This window comes from Grus americana, chromosome 13 (assembly GCF_028858705.1).
Source record: "Grus americana isolate bGruAme1 chromosome 13, bGruAme1.mat, whole genome shotgun sequence".
Lineage (NCBI taxonomy): Eukaryota > Metazoa > Chordata > Aves > Gruiformes > Gruidae > Grus > Grus americana.
The window spans coordinates 2460723-2483315 of record NC_072864.1 but is presented as its reverse complement, the minus strand read 5'-3'; the positions used below and the strand labels follow the sequence as shown (position 1 = coordinate 2483315).

The following is a 22593-nucleotide window of genomic DNA, read 5'->3' as shown; positions in this document are numbered from 1 at the left end:
GAGTGTTGCCACTTACAAATGATTGCACTTGGTTGTACAAGTGTGTATAGCTTTTCTCAGAGCAGAGTAATCCACAACAGACTTTAACAGCTTTTAAAATTGGTCTTAAAGCCAGTAATTCCTGTCTTTCTGATTGTCAGCCAATTCAGAGGCTCTCTCTGTAGGTAAGGCTGAGTACAATAAACTCTATATGGATGTATTTTGTAACTTGTAAAATTTCTGGCTTTTACTTACTTGAGCTGAAAATTTGATGTTAAATGTTCTTAAACTGTTAACAGTATGTTGTAATAAATGCTGCATTTGTTTTATTATAAATTCATTACAGCTTTCTAAGTTTTCAGATCCATGAATCTCTCTCCAGTGATGGCTGGTGTACTTTGGCTTGTCTTTTTACAGACCTAATCATTAGTGCTATCTTTATAATGTCTGTTCTTATGTGACGTTCCAGATGCAAAGAATCCAAAGATAATTTTTGATGACTGAACTCTTACTGAAAATGATGGATAACACTGCTGCTTTTCTGGCAATTGGCTGTGACTAGGCGAATACATGGTTTAGGGACATGAAAATTTTAACTGTTCAAGTGCCTGTGCAGCGCTCTGCCCTACAGCAAGTGTCCCGCTGTAGGTGAACGGTTTGGGTGTTGGTGAGTTTGCTCTCTCCTGGGAGATGAGGAGCTGCGTTCATTTTTGGGGCATAAATCCAATGTCATTTTGTGTATGCTTTGCTGGTTCGTGCGTTTGTTCATGTATACCACGGTGTAAATTCATAAGTCAGTTTTGTCATTCCTGTTTGGATAGGGAATCTTAACTGTATGTGCAGAAGGCAAAGGAAGTGGGTGGTCGTCAAGAGGAAGGAGCGTTTTAACGTTATCTTCCTAAATAGTGATGAAAAGACCCAAAGAGTGGCTGTTCTTACCGATGAACACAAGTGTTAGTGAAAGATAAAAAAGAAAAAAAAAGTATGGAAAACACCACACTTCTAAAATGGTATTTTTCTATATCATTTGGAAAACAATTTTCTTTGTGGTAGGGCTAATTGTAATATTCCTCCAGAGCCCCCACAAATGCATGAGCTATACCTTTCAGTCTTCAGGTCGGTCCCTAGCCTTAAACTGGAAAATATCAGAGTTCAAGGTTTCTTTCCCAGACTTGCTTTCCTTAAGGCTGTGTTTGGCTGGAGACGTTTAGTACAAGCAGTCTGCCAGCAGTAACTCCAACTCCTGCCTTTCTGATCCCTCTTTCTGTATCTCCTTCTAATACGTGTGCCAGAGGAAGATGAGAATGAGATCCTCAGAAGCCCTGCCTTCCAGATAAGCAGCACGCACTGCGTGGGTGTTGTAGTGACCACAAAGTGTTATACAGACAGGAAACAGCAGTTCATGTGGATGTGGCTACCTGAACGTCTCTTAAGCTGAGCTCTGTCTCTGAGCTCTTATTTACCTATTTGCAGATGTTCGCATGTGCAAAGGAGGCTCAGAAATGGGCTAAAGAGAGGACTCTCCTTTTTTTTTTCTTTAACTGGTTGAGCACTGCTGTAACTATTCCCTTAACTATTAGTGTGTCTAGGAAAACAAGAATAACTTCTTGTCTGAAAATTTCAGTCTGAGTTTTTCCACAAGTAATTTTTATCCATTTGGAGAAACTTTTTGATCTTGTACCTTGTGGAAGGTAGAAATGTCAGTTAGTTCCTTTCACTTTGTTTTTCTCTCTCTCTCTAAATGAAAACCTCATCTGGGAAGAGGAGGAGATGATGGTCCTGGTATTGCCAAAAGTTCTTTTATGTCACTGGCTGCTTTCTGTGTGATTGACAGGTTATTGGCAATGAAAACCCAACAGTTAAGACTAATGATTATATCTGACTCACACGTTTTCCATACTGAAAATTACCTCTGGCAGCAATTTTCTTATGCAAAATATAGAATGTGCTTTATATTTAGAAAAACCCAGCAGAGGCTAAATATGCACACTTGAAAATCATTATCTGGTATGTTTATGGTTTTTAGAAATATTTTCACCTCTCATTTAACAGATTATTTGGTAAGCTGCATTTAAAAAAAAAATCCCAAAATATAATAATATCTGTAGGTTGCGTGCATTTTAAATTTTTTACTAAGTTGTGTCCAAGAATAAGCAAATTGCAGAACCAGTCTCTCCAAGTTCTAATGCTTATGGGGAAAGGAATATATGAACACAAATGGAAAGTACTGAAGCCCTCCCCCTGACCCTTCTTAATATTTTCTTTCCATCTTCATGACTATAGTACTGGCAGCACTCGCACAAAGAGTTGTTTCATTTGGGATCTGAGTGAATATCAGAAGCTTTCCTTCTTTGTGATTTTTGTATTCTGCATTTTAGTATGTCAGTAATGACTAAAATTGGTTCATCTTCTCTGAGATGTACAGACTGAAAAAAAGAAATTAGAAGAATCCCATATGAGGATACACTAGGCTGTAATGAGTTTTAATGATTTCCTCTGATGGATTTTGTCAGGTTGGCCCAATATTTTGACTTTACATAGAATTCCTTGTTTATTTTGTGTACATTCAGCAGATTTCTTATTGTTGTCTCGAACATAAATAAATAAAACTGAAAACAGAGAATAGAGCATCTCACAGGAAAGTTACTGGTAACCACATTCCTGTGTCTGCAGGGAGTCTTGTGGATATCCGTTTCTCCTGTGTACGAATTGGATTCTAAGGCAATCCTGTGAAACTCTTTTTCAAGCATAATGGCACTTTTTTGTATTATTTTCTTTTTCTTCCAGATAAGTAACTGCTCAGGTTTCACAGCATCAGCTCTGAAAATTTCTGCCTCGTGATGCCTCATTGTCAGAATTTCTCAGCAAATTCTGTAGCCGTTCTTGTTCCACGTAGAACAAGGACCAGAATTGTAGTTTCTTGGTTAACATTTATGGTGTTGTGAATGGAAAGGTTACCTCATCCTGCTCATGCAGACTGCTTTTGAAAGCATCATTCTTCAGGAGTTACGCATTAAACACAAGAAATTCCTTCTCCTTTAAGATTGAAGAAGAATTGTGTGAGTTTTGCTGGAGAAAGAACACAGAAATAATCTTTTATTCGACAGTAATGATTCCTGGTAATAGATACTGGTAATTGACAAAAAACTTAATTCAGTTATTTTCAAACTAGGTGTAGAGTTCCTACTCGGGCAGGTTAATCGCTCAGAAAAGTTACGTGGCGGTTGTAGGTTTGTTGTGCTGTGTTGAACATTTCCAAATGCTTATTTTAGCTGTTCTCTACCACTGCTTTGTGTGTGACCTTGATTTTTCTCTCCATACTGCTTTTATAGATTCTTTGAGTCCTTACAACTTGATGACCGTTCATTTCCAAATGCAAAACAATTGTCGGACAATTTGGTAGTTGCTGTGGCTTGTTACAGAGATTTTTCTTGTGTATGTGGTATCTGGTTTTGCCTTTGTGCTGTATCGCCAGGAAAATATGTGTCAGGAAAATGGTACATTTAGTTAGTGGCTCCCCCCAAAACAACTGTGAAAGTAGATTTTTTTTCCTGTTGATAATCCACTCTACTAACTGGGAAAAGTTAATTCATGGAGCCAGTGTTTTCATGGGTGTTTGTTTAGGGATAAATTTGGAAAAAAAAAAAAAATTAAAAAAATGCATGGAAGTAAGCAAGATTGAGCATACACTGATGCATTGAAGAGGGGATAAATCTGTGCTGCTGGGTTGCATAAATGTATTTCCTTAATCCAAATTTGTTTAAATTAGCTATGTGCCATCCGTTTCACTCTCTAGATTGTCTTTTTAAAAATGAGTATTGTTTTTTTAAAAAAAAAGGGGGCAACCCTCTCCACCCTTTTCCTTATTTTATGTCAATTTTTAGTGCTAAGTCTCTTTTTCAAATATAAACTTAATATGAGCAAAATCCTAAGGACTTTATAAATGTAATTTTATTGCATTTATCTCTATAGCTGAAATTAATTACTCAGAGTGTTCATTAAAATAAGCTTTGGTAAGTGATGCTTAAACAGGCATTCAGAAGTGATTGCAAGAAAAGATGGTGATAAAGAACAGCGTGTAAAAGGAAGTGTAAAATTCTTGAACACTTTAAACTGCCATGTAAAAACTTCAAATGTAACTATTGGGACAATTTGGGAAATATAACAAGAACATGTATTGCTGCTAGACTGGGGGGACTGCCAACGTTGCCATGGATCGGTATTTATCAAGTATTTGATGTGGTTTTTCAAAATGTGCAGTGCTGGCATTGAGGAAATAGACAGAAGTTGTCTTTTTTAAAGTAAGAAATGTGTGTGGGTTCTCCCTCTTGATAATGGAGAAAATGTTGAAAAGGTGACTATGAAAGCATCATAAACCCTTATACTCTAGAGAGCAATTAAAAAACCCCACCCCCCCATTTATTACTTAATACAGTTCAAACATCACATACATGTGGAAAGCTCTACTACAGTCTGTACTTGTCTATTAGACAAACATCTTCCAGAGCCTCTCAAGGTTTGCAATCCAACAGATCATTGGCAGTCCAGGAGGAATCCCAGTTGTTGCTAGCAGCAGATGCAGTTACTGTAAGAGGGAGGCAGGGCATTAGGCCCTTGGGCTTTTTAATTCCAAAAACCCAGTGGTGAATCATTTTATCTGTGCCAAAGTTGAGATCTATTTATCGTTAGCTCTTATGACAGTTTCTTATTTTTTCTGTAGGTCTTAACGATGGATATTGTAGGGGTTAGTCTTATGTAGACGCATGAATATTCAAGCAAGCATGCACTTTCTTACAGCTGAAATAAACACAGCATTGCTGTCATCAGCTTTGTTTAATTTGTGTTTCAACAATTAGCCAAGGAATACAGTTAGGAAAAGTAAATGACCATCAGTCATGTTTGAGATGTTGGATCAGTAAAAACAGTAGTGGACTATTTACTGTTGGAAGCAGAGAGAATGAAGAAAACCTTCTCTGTCACTAAAACACAGATTTTTTTTCTTAGTTGTCTCCTCAAGTTTACCATGAACGCAGCAGAAACAGTCTTAAATATTAAAACCATGCCATAGAAGATTGAGTAATGGTGTGGGAATAACGGTAATAATCTCTGAAACCAAATTAAATTATAATCTGCATGCTGGAGACAATTATTTACTTCATATTTACTTTTGTATTAAAGTATAGACTTTAGTTATTTAATTAAAGTATACACTTTAATTAAAGTGTAGGCTTAGTGCATTTTTCTGTGCAACACTTCTCTTGTTATTTCCTTCTACATTGTAAGTGATAGAGAAGACGTTCTGGTTTCCCACACACTAAATGTTTTTCTGTTGTTTGTTTGAGATTTTTTCTTTTGTATGTGAAATGCACAGAAGAAATAGTTTAGTCTTGCCATAATTTAAAGTCTATCTGTCCCCATTCTGCTCTGATGCCCCTACTACCACTCTCATCTCCCTGACCTCCAGAAGCTCCCAGCCTTGCAAAACAGTACATGCTTTTAACTAAGCTCACCATCCAGTTTTGCAATACTTTTACATTTATTTCTTTTTTTCCCCCTAGGAATTATCTTACTAAAAACGGTGCATTACCGTGGAAGTTGGCTGTAGTATCTCTGAAAATGCTCACTCTCAGACTTTTCAAACCAAGAATTTGGTGGCTCTTTGGAGCTGCGATTTACAAACCTCCTCCTGTGTCTCTTGAGTTGATAAATTCTTTATCGCTTTGCCAAGGGTTGTGGACTTTTACATAATTCCATGGAAGCCATCCGTCCTCTGAAAGAATTTTGAGTACTTGAAATGGTACAGATGTCAAATGAGATGGATTACCAGCTTTAGCATTTGATACATAACAGCGATGCTGAGAGAAAGAGCTAGGCTTAGAGGCAGTCTCTGTTTTTAAGAAGACTCCTTAAACCGTAAGACTGTGTTAATGTATTATTTATAAGGTTTACTCCTTTACATTCCGTTTTCCTCTCTGATTTTTGTCTTGTAGTGTTGTCCCTCAGACCACAGTAATACTGAACAACGACCGGCAGAATTCAATTGTAGCCAAGATGGTTGGGCAGGAAGAGCCATTGAGCAGAACGGCGGATTCTCTGGAAAATATCCTTAGCAAGTTAGTAGCAGTTATGGGAATCGTCCTTCTTCCTTCCCTCCTATGATAGATCAATATCAGTCTGTGCAGCAATTTGAAGTGCAAAATGAGGATTGTTCTAGGTAATAGTGTGGGGGAAAAACATTGAACCGGTACTTGAATGTTTTATTAGGCTGACAGTTCTGCCTAAGGAAACCTTGTTTCAACAGTCAAGGTACAGAGCAATGCTTCATTCTTGACGGGGAGAGAGCGTCTTAGAGGATCTGGGACTAGTTCAACATTAGTTGATAGTTGACAGAAAGAGTGCCCATAGCTACATATTTTTTTACATGGGTGCATGATCACTTGGGAACATGCCAAGACCCTGTATTTAACCAACTGAAGAAGAAATAAACAGCAGCCCAGGAGGGCTTGTCAGAATTTGTACTGTCTAAAGCAAATTTTAAATTAAGTGGAACCTGAGATTCTGGATAGAAAATGTAATAAAATATGTTTTTTAGAAACTATTTAAGTATTTGTTTGTTTTGCACACTGGGCTTAGACTTTTCCATTGACGCAAATTTAAAAAGTGTGCGTCTAAAATTTTTTATTCCTTCTGCTATTTTCCTTCCATTTTATTTTGCTGGACAGCTCTGAGTTGTAAACATGAGTCAACTTGTTTAAAGGAGCGTGCTTTTATAATACATTTAATTTTGTCAATTAGTGTTTTTAATTCCCTTATAATGATGCTATTCCAGATCAAGGATTGTGTTTTCCCAAAGTTACCTACTTCTCTTTTCCATAGTGCTGTTCCTGGACGTAGGCAGAACACCATAGTGGTGAAAGTTCCAGGGCATGACGACAGTCACAATGAAGACGGAGAGAGTGGCTCTGAGGCCAGTGACTCAGTTTCCAACAGCGGACAATTAGGAAGCCAAAGTATTGGGAACAATGTCACGCTTATCACGCTGAACTCTGAAGGTACGCTGATCTAACTGTAAGGCTACTTGAGCAAAGTAAACGTGGTGGTGGAATGAACTAAGATTCAACTGGAAGCTTCAGAGATCGTATCATGGGTACAACCTTGAACTGTTAGGCAGTACAGCAAGCAGCAGATAGGAGCGAATGAATTGGTTGGTTGGTTGGTTTTGGTTTTTGGGGGTGTTTTCCCCTCATTTTTACTAGTTTTGCAGGCAGAACAGCTAATTAAAATTACTTGTAGAATTTAAAAAGTATGCCCCACTATAGCAGTGAGGCTTTATATTTTAAACCCTTCAAAGTAACACATGCAACCTGCAGGATTTCCTGTCACCAAGATGAAATATTGTTTCAGGAAAATAAATGTCTTCTCTGGGAAATAAAATCTGTTAGTCCATCTTCTCCTGTAACTTATTATGGCAGTCCACTTGTGTAATTCTTATGAATGTAAAATAGTTATTTTAGCAACTGTAAACAGTTTTAATAAGGAAATTCATATTAAAACCAGTGTTAACAGGATAGTGTGTAGTGTCAGATTTTTCTGAAAATTCTTTGTCTTGGACACTGTAATCAAATGTAGTGACATCCAAGAATTTTAGATTAACCTTATAAAGACATTGTATTTTATGTGGTTGGAGATATTGAAATGAATGTTAGTTGCTATATTTTAATCACAAACAAGATGATATAAGGGACAGTTTTAGGTGAAAACAATGTATGATAAATTATGTTCTAGGATTAGTTTGAAAGTATCAGTATTTTTTATACAAATGTAATTTGAATCCTAGACTTCAATTTAATAATTTTCCTAATTACTTTAAAAAAAACATATTTATTGAATATTTACTGAAGTGTTATTCTGGATGTGGTAGTTCATATTTACACTCATGTCCCAGAGATGAATAAATTACTCAGGAAATTATTGCAGCAGAATAAGTGCAAAGTGACCTTTCCACTTAAGAGGTAAATGTGTTGTCTTTTGGTCTCTAACATTGAAATAGAAGGACTTTAATTTAGGAGTGATTCAGGTTCTTCTGCATGATCTCCTGCCATTGGTAAAAGCATGTTGGGTGTGAACAGGTTAGGATACAATTAGTGGTAAAGGTTAATTCAAGATAGCCTGAATCTGAGTGTTTAAGAGTGCATTCAAAGATTTCAGAACTGACTAACAATTGAACAAGATGCTTTAAAACTTTGATACTTAGAAAACTTTAGAAGTCAGTCTGCTAAAAGGCTCATGCACCAAAGATTGTTTCTGAAAATGTTGTTCTAAGGTGTGTGAACCTAGGATTCTTCAACTTTTATGGATACTCCTAAAACGTACACATATTGTAAAGAGCTTTTAGGTTCTGTCCTCTTCGTATGTTGTGAGACAGAGTCGGTTCCAAGGGTATTTCATTTTGGGTCAATTGGAAATTAAAGGAGACTGAGACTGAGGAGTTCCTCTCTCTCAAAAAAAAAAAAAAAATCAGATTACAGATAGTGCTGATATTTTGATATGAAAATACATGTAAAGCGTACTCTTTGTGGAGAATGTTAATATTTCATACAGCTCTGCGTCATCTATGCCAGGAACTAAGTTTGTAACATTAGGAGGGTATTTGTTGTATAATGCTCTTTTGGACTTGCTTGTTTGGCACAGATTTGCACAGACAACTGTGAAGTTGGCCTTTTCTGCCACTGTTGTACGTGTAAATTTTGAAGAAACAGGTAATCCATTAATGTCTTCGGATCTGATTTTCTTCAGACTGTTAGAACACTCATCCATTAAAAATCTCTCTGAGATTGATGAATGCTTTGAGAATCAGATTAGTAATCCCCCACACCTACCTCTTCTTGTCCTCACAAAGATGAGAGGGGACCATTTGCACGGAGGGAATGCTAAGTGAATGAGCCTGCAGTGTGTCACAGAAATTAAATTATTAATAAATTGATGAAGAATAATAGGTCTGTTGTGCAGACTTGTTTTCTTCAGTAGTAAAAGGCAAAAGTTACAGCACTCATCAGCTTGCTTTCATCGTCTGTGAAGGAATTCTGAGTTGCTCAAAGGAATCTCAATTGATTGTAAAATACGAGAGGGTGAGAATGGTGTACTTCAGCCCGTACGCACTGAGACTAAACAACAGGTTTTCAGTATGACTCCCATCTGTCGTCCTGTGTCCGGAAAGCAAAACTAAACCGTGTTTATAGTTTGGCTTTAGCTGACTTTGGATATGGCATTGACCTCTGGATATTTTCAGAATTTAGTTAATAGATTTATAGAAAGGCTTTGTTTGCTCTCTGCTGGCTGTTTTCAAAGAGCATTTAATCATGTATGGTAGTTTAAAAAATATTAATGTTAGTGCCTTTCTATTCCTTAAAAATAATTACCCAGAAGCGTGGAGCCTGGTTCCCAGTTCCAGTAATGATCTAGAGTAAGGGGGGGTGGTGGTGTTTGCCCACTGAACTCTAACTTTATTCCATCTTCAGTTGTATATTACTCTTTTTGCATGTGCAGTAAGGCCTGTTCCCTCTTTTCTTTGAGCACCAGTTACTTGATTTGTTCTTTTACTTTTCAGAAAACTGGAAATGCTCATCCATCTTACAGAAGCAGTTAATGGTCTGCAAAGTGTTGATTTTAAGATGTAGTGTTTATGAACTGAAAGCATCTAGAGATACTGAATCTCTACTTTTTTGTGCAATTTTGAGATTTTTTTCCAAATTTCACTTTGGAATAATTAATGTCCTTTCACATGGGGACAGTAGAAATATCAACACCTGATGCATTTGTTGGACTGCAGTTCTAAGAGTGCTGTTCATGCAGTAATCTTGCACAATTGAAGATAAAACCAAGCAAGAATAGAGTTGGTCAGTATTAAATTACCAGTGTAAAACTGAATTAAAATAGACTGTAAGGCTTATTAGTGCGTGAGTTACTATTTTTATTAATGTCATATTTTTGGCATAGAAAATATCAAGTGCATCCTTATTCAGCCAACTAAGAAATAGTGTTTTTTCATTTAACCTGTAATTTTACCCCATGGATAGTAATAACTGTCAAAAGTGATTAGTCTGTTCTAATTTCGAATGTGTATGTTAGAGTGTGTCTTTTCTACTCTAACTTTGTTGCAGCCCAAGTGGATCTTCTGGGGAAATTAGAGAAGAGCAGTTGGTGTGGATGTATAAACAGTAGTGTAAGTTTATAAACATATGCTTTAGATGTAAAAAAAAACTTTTCTACAAATGGATGATGATTTAATAATAAGATCAAAGCTCAAAATTCTGTTTTATCAAACTTCTCTTTTAAGAAGGTATCTTCCTCTAGAAACAGTTGGAAGAGTTAAATGCCACTGATGCTCTGAGTGTTTAAATGCATCTTCGGCTTCTAGAGATCTGGATAAGAGCCTTCATTTAAATCTTAAGTAAAAAGATATAAACATATTTTTACTGTATGGAAACAAGGTACTGAATGAAGAAGCCCATTGCAGTAGAAGTGAAAAAGCAGAAAGGTTGTAAAACAGCAAACATACAACCTACCAAATAAAACTGTGTCCAAGCTGCTCTATGTGGTCATTTAAACTGCTCAAGCAATGCTAAAATGTTAATTGTAGTGTTGTTTGTAAGGTGTATTTGACTTAACCATCACCTGTCTCTTTATATTTCTGACTTAGGAAAAAAATTCCCTCTTTTTTTTAACACAATACATTAATGATGTTAAAAAAGGTCCTCATTTTAACCAAGAGTCCTTGTTTCAAACCAGAGATGATCTTGTTGTGTAATTATCTTCGGTATAATCTTAGCTAAGTAGTTCTGATTTGGAAGAGCTTTTGGAGAGCTCCTCTAATTAAATTGAACTACATTGCCAGTTGTGAAACCGTTCGTACTCGCAGTGCACTTACCTAAATAAATCTCAGGTCTGGTTAACCATTCTTTTTTCTTTCTCTCTCTGTCATTTGAAACATCCGAGCTATACAGGTAGCTCCTGCCTTGTGGTAGAAATGCAGCCAAGTGGTTTACATCAGGAGCACACCTTTGTGTTTTCATAGAAACTGTTTCTTTTGGAAGCATGGCTTTTAGAAACTTGAAGTACTCAGCTGTTCCCGTGGTTTTTAGAAGTCTTTTCTGTAGCACTTATTCTCTAAATACATGTACGTGTCTGTTTTAGCAGAAATGTTTTCTGGAGGAAAGGAACCACCAAACATGAGTTATAGCATGACTGGTCAAACTTCTAAACAAACCATTTTACTGTGCAAGTATCTGAGAATTTGGATAGAGGTTGGTTTTCTGAAAGGTTTTGGTAGATGAAAACAATGTAAATGTAATGGAAATTAACGTTTTTGCTGTGTTCTCCTGAGGCACTGTGTGCTTTTTCTTTGATCCAGAGGAAACCTCTGTTTAAAAATTCAAGGAACTTTTTTCTTGTTCATTGTCCTTGGGTTTTGGGGGTTTTTTTGTTGTTTTTTTTTTTTTTCCCCCAGCATAGATTACACATCTTTCTTGTTTAATGGAATAAGAAACAAACATTTGTCACTAAGAAGTGTTTAAAGTAAACGTCAACAATTGATAGATGTGGTTTTGCTCTCTGAAAAGTCCAGTTAATTTTGACATGAATGTGTTTTTACTGTCGTTTTGGAGTACAGCATACACTCAGTTTAAACAAAGCTGTGGGTTTTTTATCTTGAACTTTTTAATTAGACTTAAAAATGATGTGCAGTTGATTAATGAAGAACATTTTTAAGACATCATCATTTGGATCTTGCATCTACGAGTTATTTTTGTAAAGAACTGTTGATCTTCAGAAACTGCTACAAAAAACTTGTTTGTCCATTTGTGTTTGTGAGGGTTTAGTTGCTATGTGTGTTAAGTAGTTTGTAACGCGGTGACTTTTATCCATCTGTTCAGCTCTGATTGGAGCGGAGCTGGTATTTGTCTCAGGAGTATTGAAGCTGTGCAGAATTGTGTGTCTTAAATGTCATGGGCACCCTCCGACTTTGTACAGTTCAGTGTATTATGCAAAGCAAAGATAGCCCAGGAAGAGATTTCATGGTTTTGGAGTGGGAGAGCCATTAGATTTTATACACTAAACATGCTGAAAATTTTTTTTTTTTAATAGTTGCGTGGGAATGTGTGTGCTAAATGAAGTGGTCGCACAATTCAATTTTTCCTCTTCAGTTTCCAGATAGCATGCTACTAACACTTTCAGGGTGGTAATAGAAGGAAAATTTTAGACTGTTATTTTGAGGAAGCTATTTTTCTGTGCTTTCCAGAGTTCTTATACATTTATAAAGGTCTGTAGACTTTGAATTGGATTTCACCAACCTATAATGCTACAGCTGATATTTAGTGTCCTTCTTGCACAGAACTTAATTTGCAAATCAATTCTTTAGACCTTCCTGTCTCTGAAGATATCAGTACTAGTTGGATTACCTGGTAAGTAAGGCCTCGTGTATAGTTTCTCTTTGTGACCGCTTTCATCCTAACATTGTCACGTTCTTTTGGATTTTGCCTTCCACTGCAAAAAATAATACTGTGAAGAACACTAGATCCGCACTAGTTTTAAATTACAGAAGTCTTAAACCTATGATATTAAGTACCTATATTGTTTTCAGACTTTAATGAATTCTCTTGTACTGGTATGTGACTGTAATCCTGTCACGGGTTGGTTTTCAATTGACTAAGCTATAACCTGGCAGCCGTATGTACTTTCATGCTCACCACAAATCTGTTAGAAAATATTCTGACATTCTCAAATATATTTGTCTAAACTTTTTAACTGATGAGTTTCAGCATTAGACGAAGAAAAGCAAGTTGCAGCAACTATGAGCAAATAAGCTTTGGTAAGAATGGTGAGTAGATTTTTCCAATGATCAATGCCTAAAAGGAGCCTTTTATTTTCTTAATAGATAACATCTGAGGTGAAATAGCACTCTTTTGTCTAGGCTCCAGCTATCTCCCATCTTATTTACTGTAAGGCCTCCTCTCTGGCCTTATCACCAGAAAGCTGTTACAAATATGATTTTCCAAACTCTTCATTTTAACACCATCATCTTCTCCTTGCATCCCTTTTGCTACTCCATAGCACCTTCATTACGAAGGATGCCTTTGCCATCTCCCAGTCACTGTTTAGAGTTGCCCTGACTTCCTCAGCCATAGACGGCAGGTTTCCTTGCTTGTAATGTTTTTGGAGACTTTTATGCTTTCTTCTACTTCCTTGGGAGGAGATCCTCATAACTATATATACATCACTGCTCATAAAAATGTCTTTTCTCATGGTGTTTACATAAAACTTAGCCACAGTTATGATACTTTTCTTTTAAGATACTTTATGATAGTCTTTCTTTTGGTGATGCCTATCATCTCAGTGTGTGTTGTCACTTGCCTCTGTAGTCTACCTATTGTCCCCTGCCTTATTCTGGGATTATCAAATTGCTGGGTGAGGATGTTGTATTCGTTCTGTACTTACATAGTAACTTCCACAACACTTAGTTCTGACTTGAGTGGTACAGTTTTGGATTTACAGGAAACAGTCAAAAATTCTGGCTGTTGCTTGCTTGTGATTGCTCATCTGTTGGGTAAACTGCATGCAATTTATGTCTAAAAGATCGTGCTTAGTTCATAAGGAACTATTTCTGACGTCTTGATCTCGCACTAAATAGCAGTTTCAGAATTTTACATTTAGTACTGTTTTACCAAGAAATGTGCAAACAGCAGAAAGCAAAGAATAGATAATACCCAAATATATTTACTAATTGTTTTGATCAATCAGTTTTGCTGTGATCAGGCAGTTTTATGTTTCCTCTGAAGGGGTTGAATTTTATTTTGAAAGACTTTACAAGGACTTGCTCTTCAAGATTTCACATTAGAATATTGGTAAAAACAGACCTCGCTTTTTTTATGCAGCTTATGTATAGAAAAATATTAACTTAAGCAGCTGCTTCAATTTAGCTCACCAAAGTGCAAATGTTGGATACTTACTGTTCAACTAAAGAATAAGCTGTCTAAAGGCACTGTGATTATACTTGCATGCTTCTAGGAGATGCGATGAGAGCATTATTTTGATTAATGCTAGATATTGCTTTCAAGAAGGAAAGGAATATTATAATAATACTGTTCTTACACACATTCAGTATATGGTAACATTTAAAATATTTAATCTGTGACTTACTGTGCAAACAAGAGCAGCATCTGTTCCTAAAACATTAATGCACATTATGTTATCCTTTTAAATCTTTCACAATAGAGTTACTGTCCTGTCTTTATATGGAAGGGGAAAAAAATCAGGCCCTCTCAGCTTTGTGGTATAAGAATGTCCCATTCAGCATTACTTCGCTGCTTTAAAAGCAGATATTTTCAAAAATGGTTGTGTTAAAGCCAAGGCTTTGAAATTACTAAGAAAGAAACACACTGTCGCTAGTATCTCCCAAGTATGTGAAATGCTCTTGAACAGAGCTCCATGAAAGCTGTTTTTAAGTGATATAACTCAAATGGCAGGATCCGTTGATTTAGAGTTTGGGTCAGTGAACTTTACACTTGATACACTGATGTATGATGCTTGGCACCATACGTGATAGTTTTGTATCGTGTCTGCTTTCTCTGCGTTCCTTTTACTGCATATTAAGACTGCTCAAAATATATAATTAGAAATTTAAACATGCATATTTTTTGAGAAGATAAGGGAAAACTGGTCTGCGTAGTGTGTTAGTTAAGGACGAATAATATTTTGCCCAATAAAATTTAGTCACATATTGCCTCTTCAACTTTGCATCTGAAACAGTCATTTTACAATAGTAGTATTAAATAATGCTCAGAATTTGCTTTCCAAATGTGAATCCAAGCAGCTCTTTGTACGCGGCCCAGACTTATCTGTCCACAGGATTTTCCAGTTCACTGTAAGATCAAGTCTCACATGTTATATGATCATTTGCAGCACTTTGCTTTTCCTGCCAAGCTCCTTATGACCAGATACAGACAGTGAGAATGAACTTCTAAATAGCAAACTTTTTGTACCTTAAAACAATATTGTATGTAGCTGATGTGAAGGCACTGTTGAGACTTCAAGAGCTTCAGTGACTTGTTAAAGCCAAAGAAAACTATAGAAACTGAATTGCCTTTTTTTTTTTTAAATTATTATTATTATTGGGAGCAAACAGATGAACAATGGTTTCTTCCAGGTATCTGTCACGGTGATGTTTGGAACGAACAGTCTGGTCCACTGTGTAAAGTTAAATATAACAAAGAGGCAACAAACAAGAAAGTGGGCAAAATCTAAATTAGCTGTTTTTCTGACATGAAACATTTTCTAAGGGTTTAAAAAGTCCTCTAAGTCCAGGGATATTAATTTTCTCAATTTTATCTGGATTTTTTTTTAGCTGATTGTTTTAAATTACAGATGATTGCATAGTCCTCATTTTCTACTTACGTTGAATCAATTCTCTGGCCTTCCATGAGTCATAAAATAAGTGAATCTCCTCTTTCTCTCATGGATTTAACCATGTACTAAAACTGAGGCCTTACTTTTAACAAACAAGCAATCTCACTGACGTTATGCTGAGACTTCTGTGCACACCATAGTATTTATGTGCCCATACATGTTTTTGTGCTGTGTCAGACAACTGAAGAAACCATGAGCGCAGGATATATTGTAGAATATCTCATATAATGTACTGGCCCTCTGACCATTGGGGCTTAGAAGTTAACTGGAACTGTGTCTCTGTTAGCCAAATCCTTTCTTCTGCCTATCTTTCTTTTATATTTACATGGAAATGAAACCTTTTTTTTTCCCCATGAGAATAGTCAGGCGAAAAACTCCAGTTCTGTATCCAGGTTTTCTGCTGTTCGTGGACGTGTGTGTGTTGTACGCTTCGTTCTGCCAGAACTCCCAGCGTTTTAACTGCTTTTTGAGGTGGGAGGAGGTTTTGGTGAATATAGCTTTAACTCTAGTTTTTTAGCCGTTCTTCTAGCACAAGCTTTAAATCACATTGCTAGATTTGTAGGTTGAGGTATAGCCTGGTTGTCACCCCGTTCCTTATATTTAATGGTTGTTAGTTAATAAAGTCAGTGGTCTGTAGTCTCTGTTGGTTAATCACTACCCCTGTGAACTCTTGCAGGGGCAAAGGACTTGGGCTAATTGACAGAAGTTTATTTAAAAAGGTGATGTTGAATCTTTTACACATCAGCCAAAATATTATTTAAGTTCTCTAGAAATGGGGGTTTATTTTTGTAGGTTAGGATTTGGGTTTTGGTGGGGTTAATTCATCTTTCTGCCTTTTGTACTGCAGCTACCAGTCATTTTTCTCTGCTGCAAATGCCAGATTGCACCCAGCCTTGTTAGTAAAATAAACACAACTACTGGGAATAATGGAACGTGTTAACTCGAGTGTTTATGTGGGCAGGTGTTTCCTTTTGTTTTCCCTTGTTTTAAAGGAGTGATTGGCAGCACCTAGCGAGACAGCAGAGCCAGGCTCTGTTTCTAGCCTTACTGCTAATGCTCACATGTCAAACCAGGGGAGTGTATCCTGATGGAAAGATGTGAGTAACAGTTAAGTGTCCGTCATCTCCCCGGGCAGGGAAACACATACACGTGTCAAGAACGAGTCTGAAAGCCACAGCGAGTCTTGTCTGTTTTTTGTTCCCTTGACATAGGTTTTTCTTGATACTAACCTTAAAGCTCGCTCTTCCTGTTCCCGTAGAAATGCTCGTTTGTGTTGCAGCACCAGCCGCCTCTCGTCTTCTTGCATGTGCCTGCCGGAACAGAGGAACGGTCAGCTGTGTTGTGAGATAACAGAAATGGACTTAATGCAGTAAAAAAGAGTTTAAAACAATGGTGAAAAGCAAACTAGTTCTGGATTCAGTAGAATGGAGATAAAGCCAAATTTTCTCATCTTAAAAATAGTGAAGAGGAGCTAGAAATTTGTCTGTCATTGAAATGAGCTTCTGAGTACAGAGGGGAAATCAGATAAAAATGTCAGCACTTTTAACACTGGAAGTAGAAATGATCAAGAGCCACTTCTCTGATACAATATTTGGTGTAAAGAAACTCAAGGAAGTACCTTTGCACATAGCACTCAAAATGTGTTCAAAGTACAGCAAGGCCATTAGGAAAATTACTGAAAGAAAAATACTTCAGGGCAGAACAGAAAAGGTGCTTGGTTAACTGAGTTACGGATGAGTGTGTGCACATTATTTTTAAGAAAAGAGTGTTCTTTGACTCTATTCTTCCTCCCCAACCCTTCACAAGTTAGGTTTTTTTTGGTGGCCTTTAAGAAACAGAAGCAGCTGTGTATGGTTGTACAGTGCCTAGTGGAGTCCTGACTCGCTATCTGGCTATTACATTGTATGTACTGAATAACCTGACTCATCTAGATTCTATCTAGATATTACATATAATGCCTGATAATACATGTAAAGAACCATTTCAGTAAGCATAAAAGAATGTTGGAGTGCTAGGAGCTTCAAACCATGCAGCTTTAATTGATAGCGTTTATGTACTTAATTGTTCAGAGAGAATTTCCGTCAAACTCCTAGTCTCTTTTTTTTTTTTTCCCCTTTCCTTAGTCTGTCTTCTGCCATACCGCACCACTTGTTCAGAGCAGTTCTGCCTCCCTTGTAACCGGCACTGTATTTTTTTCCACCGTTTTTTTTATGTACCAATCTCACCATATTTGTTCTATGCAAAGTGCCAGATGTGTTGGCAGGCTGGTAGGAATTATTTTTATATACGATAAGGAATAGTTTAGCCTTTGTGCCCTCAAGTAGCTGCAGTGAGACAGTAGAGTCATGTTTAACTTTAGTCATGCAAGTTCCACTTAATGCAAAATGATTATAGCAAATTCCCTTTCTGTTGAAGCTTTTAAAGCTTTTTAAAGCAGGAGGAAAATGCAAGAGATAATTTAATGTGGGGCACGTGTTCGTAGGTCAGAATAACAAGATAATGTCTTTTTTCCAGGCTGTTAGCAATAAAAGAACAGTTGCACGTGGTAAAAACAGTATGTTCTAGACTCCGTGCCAGTAATAAAAAAAGAGATGATTTTGCAAATTGAAAAAAATCTTTGGTTCATGTAGGTTGATAGCATTTTTTTAAACAAGACTGCAGGTGAAAGGTGTTCCAGAAATAGTAGTAACTCTAATAGTAAGTCTGTGAACTGGTAAGGCAGTAAGATTTTGATAGGATGTAGAATCATTTACTCGGGCTTCCTAGAATTTCTTTGAAAAAATTACACGTTTGTGCAGGGATGGTTTTGCTTTGCCAGCTCTGCCCAGAGTTTTATAAAACAGTCAATTTATCTTCAGGAACAGACTGTTGTTTTCCCTGATAATGTTAACCAGACTTGTGGTAAGGCCAGACACAGTGGCATTCAAAACAAGTAATAATTAATCTGAACCACCTTATTTTTCAAATGGCATCTGGTACTGTGAGCAGAAAACAGCTAGTGTGCCCTATTACATAGTTCAGGATAAAAAGTAAAGTTCAAATATATATCTAAAAAAAAAATGTGTGAGTGTATAAAAAAAATACTCAGAACAGAGCATTAAGTTCTGATTTCACCAGAAAAAAGTTTGAGGGACTAGCTGCTGCATATGTCAGCAATAAATATTTTTCCTTAGAAATTATCATCGTTGATAATCTCATGTTTGTAATGATGTATCAGTATTGCATAACCTAACATTTGCTTCATACTATCATTATTCATTGCAATAAACTTGCATCTGACATGTGGTGTGACTCAACCCAAAGGTCATGTTGGAAAAGTGTTTTTTAGTGTTTGAGTTGCTTTTATGTTACATTTTTATTGCACACTTTTGGCTTGTAGTCTAGTAAAATACAAGCTGCTTAACTTGTGCTGATACTTGGAAATAAAGATGCTGCTTGCGCAGGGGTCACACGGGAGATGCTCATCTGTCTGCACTCTGTCACCCATTTTGTGACTAGAAGGGTTATGGAAACCAGGAATTCGTGACTTCATATATACCATGAAACTCTAAAGGCATTTAATGAAAGATAAGTCATGTAATTGAATGACCTGGTTCACATTTTTACCCTTCCGAAGGTGTGTGACACGACGACGACATAAAGCTCTAGTTAGGGAAGGGCTGAGTGACTCCTACGTCGGGAAGCTTTGCTTTACTCCACAAAGCTGAGCAAACGTAGAAATCAAATCCAAATGGTCTGTGTCAGTGAACATTGAAATAGTACTGGAATGTTGTTCTGTCCAGTTGCTATTAGCATTGTCAAGATTTGTACTGGAAATTTTGTTTTTATCTGGAACAACAGTCTTATCCTAGGTCCTGTGTTGCATCCTCCACTTCAGTAGGGATCGGTCATCCTTATGAGCTCTGCTCTGGTTTCTGGTTAGTCTTGGAACCGCTAACTTCTGGCATTGTCTGCAAAGATTAATTTCCAGTGAGGACTTAGTATTCATCTTAAAATGAATAGGGTTTTTTTTCTGCTAAACTGAGAGGCTGAGACAAAAATCAAAAGCCTTCTTTATATATGTGTGTTTGTGCCTACACAAGAGAAGTTAGGTATAGTTCTGCCGGTGGGTAACATTAAAATAGATTCTGCTGCTAATGACCTTATACTTGAATAGAAGGGAAGATGTATGTGGCAGATAATTAGTGATTGATTCATTATCTTTATGCTGGGCCTGTTCCTTGGTAAACTGTGTGTTTAGGAAATACTGTAGACTACTGGCTGGTAGATTTGAAGGAAGACCAACACTTTGATTGGGAACTCTGGCTACATTTTGAATGATTGTTGTTGTTTGAAATATTCTTTTCAGTGATGGAAATAAGTTACTGCTCACTATTGATTATAACTTCTTGAATTTATAATCTTGCTTAGACTCATTTTATTCTGATGTTTTGGGGGAAAAATGTGATTCAAAGCTGTTAGCATCTTGAAATTAGTAATCTTCATTCTTAGAGGATGACTGTCACGAACGAGAACACTGAATATAGTGTGCTCTTTCAGCTGGTGTCCTCTAGTATGAGACACTTAAAAAAAGATACCTGAGAGCGAGTTAGACATCTGGACTAATTGCGCCACTTCCTCATGTAGCCCAACCATGAATGGCAATAACTTTTGGTCACCGTTGGTGTGGATTTGAGAATGATTTATCTGTGGCAAATTCTGTGAGCCTGTTAATTGTGCTAAATTTTAAAGAAGTTTATGGAGACTACGAAGAAAACTGGAAGAGCTCACGATAACTTAAGAAATGTTGACTGTAACTTGAACCTGGCTGTTTCATTTTGTGCCACAATTAGAATTTCCTTTTTTTTTTTTTAGAGGATTACCCCAATGGGACATGGCTCGGAGATGAAAATAATCCCGAGATGCGGGTCCGTTGCCCCATCACCCCTGCTGACATGCTGCACATCAGCACGAACTGCCGCACAGCCGAGAAGATGGCACTGACATTGCTTGATTATCTCTTCCATCGGGAAATTCAGGCCATCTCCAACCTTTCGGGCCAGGGCAAGCATGGGAAGAAGCAACTTGATCCTCTCATGATTTACGGAATTCGCTGTGAGTATAATACTGAAACTTCTGAATTAATACTGTGTGGATAAGACAGAAACTGTCTGCTACTGCAGTTAAACTACCTTTTGTAAGAATGGGGTATGTATTGTTGCCAGACAGATGTTTTGTTCGCTTTTGTTTATGAAGGAATCCTAATGGGCTTATTTAGTTTGTTGTGGGTGTTCACCAGAAATTCCTCAATCTTGAAGTCTGAATTCAGATTTCTTTGCAACTACCAGCTGTGAGCGCAACAAGTGTAGTAAATATTGGAGAAATATTACTTTCTCAGATAATGGAACAAATAATAAATTTTACATATTTAAGTATTGCTCAAGTGCTCAGAACAGTACGGTCTTGAATCTCAATTTTTGACTTCCCATTTGTGTGTATCATTTCAAAAGACTTGCTGATGTTGAGATGGAGGAAATTTGCAATATGTACTAAAGGAGTAAGTATAAAGTCTCTGGATTTATAACAGGTATGCATATGATGCTAATGTACTTCTGTCTGCATGAATCTCTTGGTTATTAAAGCTATTATGCAGTAACAAACAAATATTACTTATATTGAAGATGCAATTTTTGGCAATTTAAAAGGAATTAAATGTGTTTTGCATATAGAATATAGTAGGCATAGCCACTAGTTTTGAGTGAAGAACCACCTGAATGTATGCATCTTGCTCTGACTTGTAGTAGAGGATTACTCGGTGAGTCTGTTCCATGCATTATAGCGTACGTATTTTCCAGTAAAGGAGATAGGCGAAGGCTGCTCAAACAGCCAAGCACCTGACACAAGTGTTAGAGCTCTTGTGAGATACCTTTGCTACGCATGCAAACAAATTTAACTGTTAGCGTGGAATGAGAGTCTAAAAATGACCAGTTTTACTAATTGAACTAGATTTTAATACACCAGTAGATCTCACTGTTAAAAGATTCTTTATAGTCACATCTTATGTAGGTCACCAATGGATTAGTAGAGGGGGAATAATTTGTTATACTAGAGTGTTTTGTATGCAATTGCCAATTTGAAATGCCAATTAAGGCTTAAGAACATAGCCAGAGAGAGCTTATTTTGAACAGTGTTTGAAGAATTTGATGTTTTGTTTTTATTCTTCTGCTAGGGCAATGTGTTTGATAGTTACATGGAAGAAAATATGAAGAATATTCGATGATGAGACTGCTGTGCTTTTTTTTTTTATGCTGAGCTGAGGAAATGCAGTCCTATTGACCTGCTTTTGCTTCGAGTAACTCACTGGCCGTCTCAGGGAAATTCATAGGCAAATCTAACCCGTTCAGTCTGTGACATTAGGCCAGTCTTTGTCTCGTTACATACTTGAAGCAGATGACTTCAGGTTTCTCCTGCAAATATATTAAATACGTATTTTTAAGGGAGATGGTGTTTAATTTTGATCTCCAAAACCTTTTTTATCTATTGATCTCATCAATGTAAATGACCTTGTTCCATTGTGGTTTTAAAACTTAGAGGTTTTTTACAATAGTTTTTAGAAACATCAAGAAAAGCACAGCCTTCTTCCTTTGCTCCAATGTTGAAGCAAGTCACTAGCAACCCTTTTCCCCATCCCTTAAATCTATAAGCACAAATCAAATGAGTGAGTTTAGAACTATTTGTGTAGGAAGAACAGGTTTTTGAAAATGTGAGCAAGGGGAAGGAATGTGCTTGTGTGACTGACTGCTTGAGCTAGGGATTATGTCATTTATGTGAGGCATTCTGACCATGAAGAAATGGGATTATAGAAGTGATCCCTGCAGTTGGGAGAGCCAGAAATGTAACAGCAGTGGATCATAAGCAGCAGCAGCTTATTCTGAATGATGGGCACAGAAAGTGCTGTTTGTGTCTTTGACGTCATAATCACAGTTTGGAAGGTTTGGGATCCAGGTATCTGAAACGTATCTTTATTTCTTCTTCATGGTGTCTAGTGTGTTGCTCTCTTTTGGGAACTGGTCCGTGATAAATGAGGGATGGTGCGTGCCTTCTGGAAAAAATACACCCTGTGTGAATCTGAACACAGTGCGCTTTTTTGGGTACCAAAATGTTAATGCTTGGTGA

General features: G+C 37.0%; 1 protein-coding gene across 3 annotated transcripts in view; it reads left to right on the top strand.

Moving 5' to 3' along the window:
• The window catches only part of BANP (BTG3 associated nuclear protein), a 151929-nt gene that overhangs the window by 30409 nt on the left and 98927 nt on the right, over window positions 1-22593 (top strand). For all 3 annotated transcript variants that reach the window (XM_054840761.1, XM_054840759.1, XM_054840760.1), the window contains exons 5-7: window positions 5970-6092; window positions 6856-7031; window positions 20293-20532. In XM_054840761.1, coding sequence (XP_054696736.1) covers window positions 5970-6092; window positions 6856-7031; window positions 20293-20532 — 539 coding nt within the window. The remainder of the gene's footprint in view (window positions 1-5969; window positions 6093-6855; window positions 7032-20292; window positions 20533-22593) is intronic.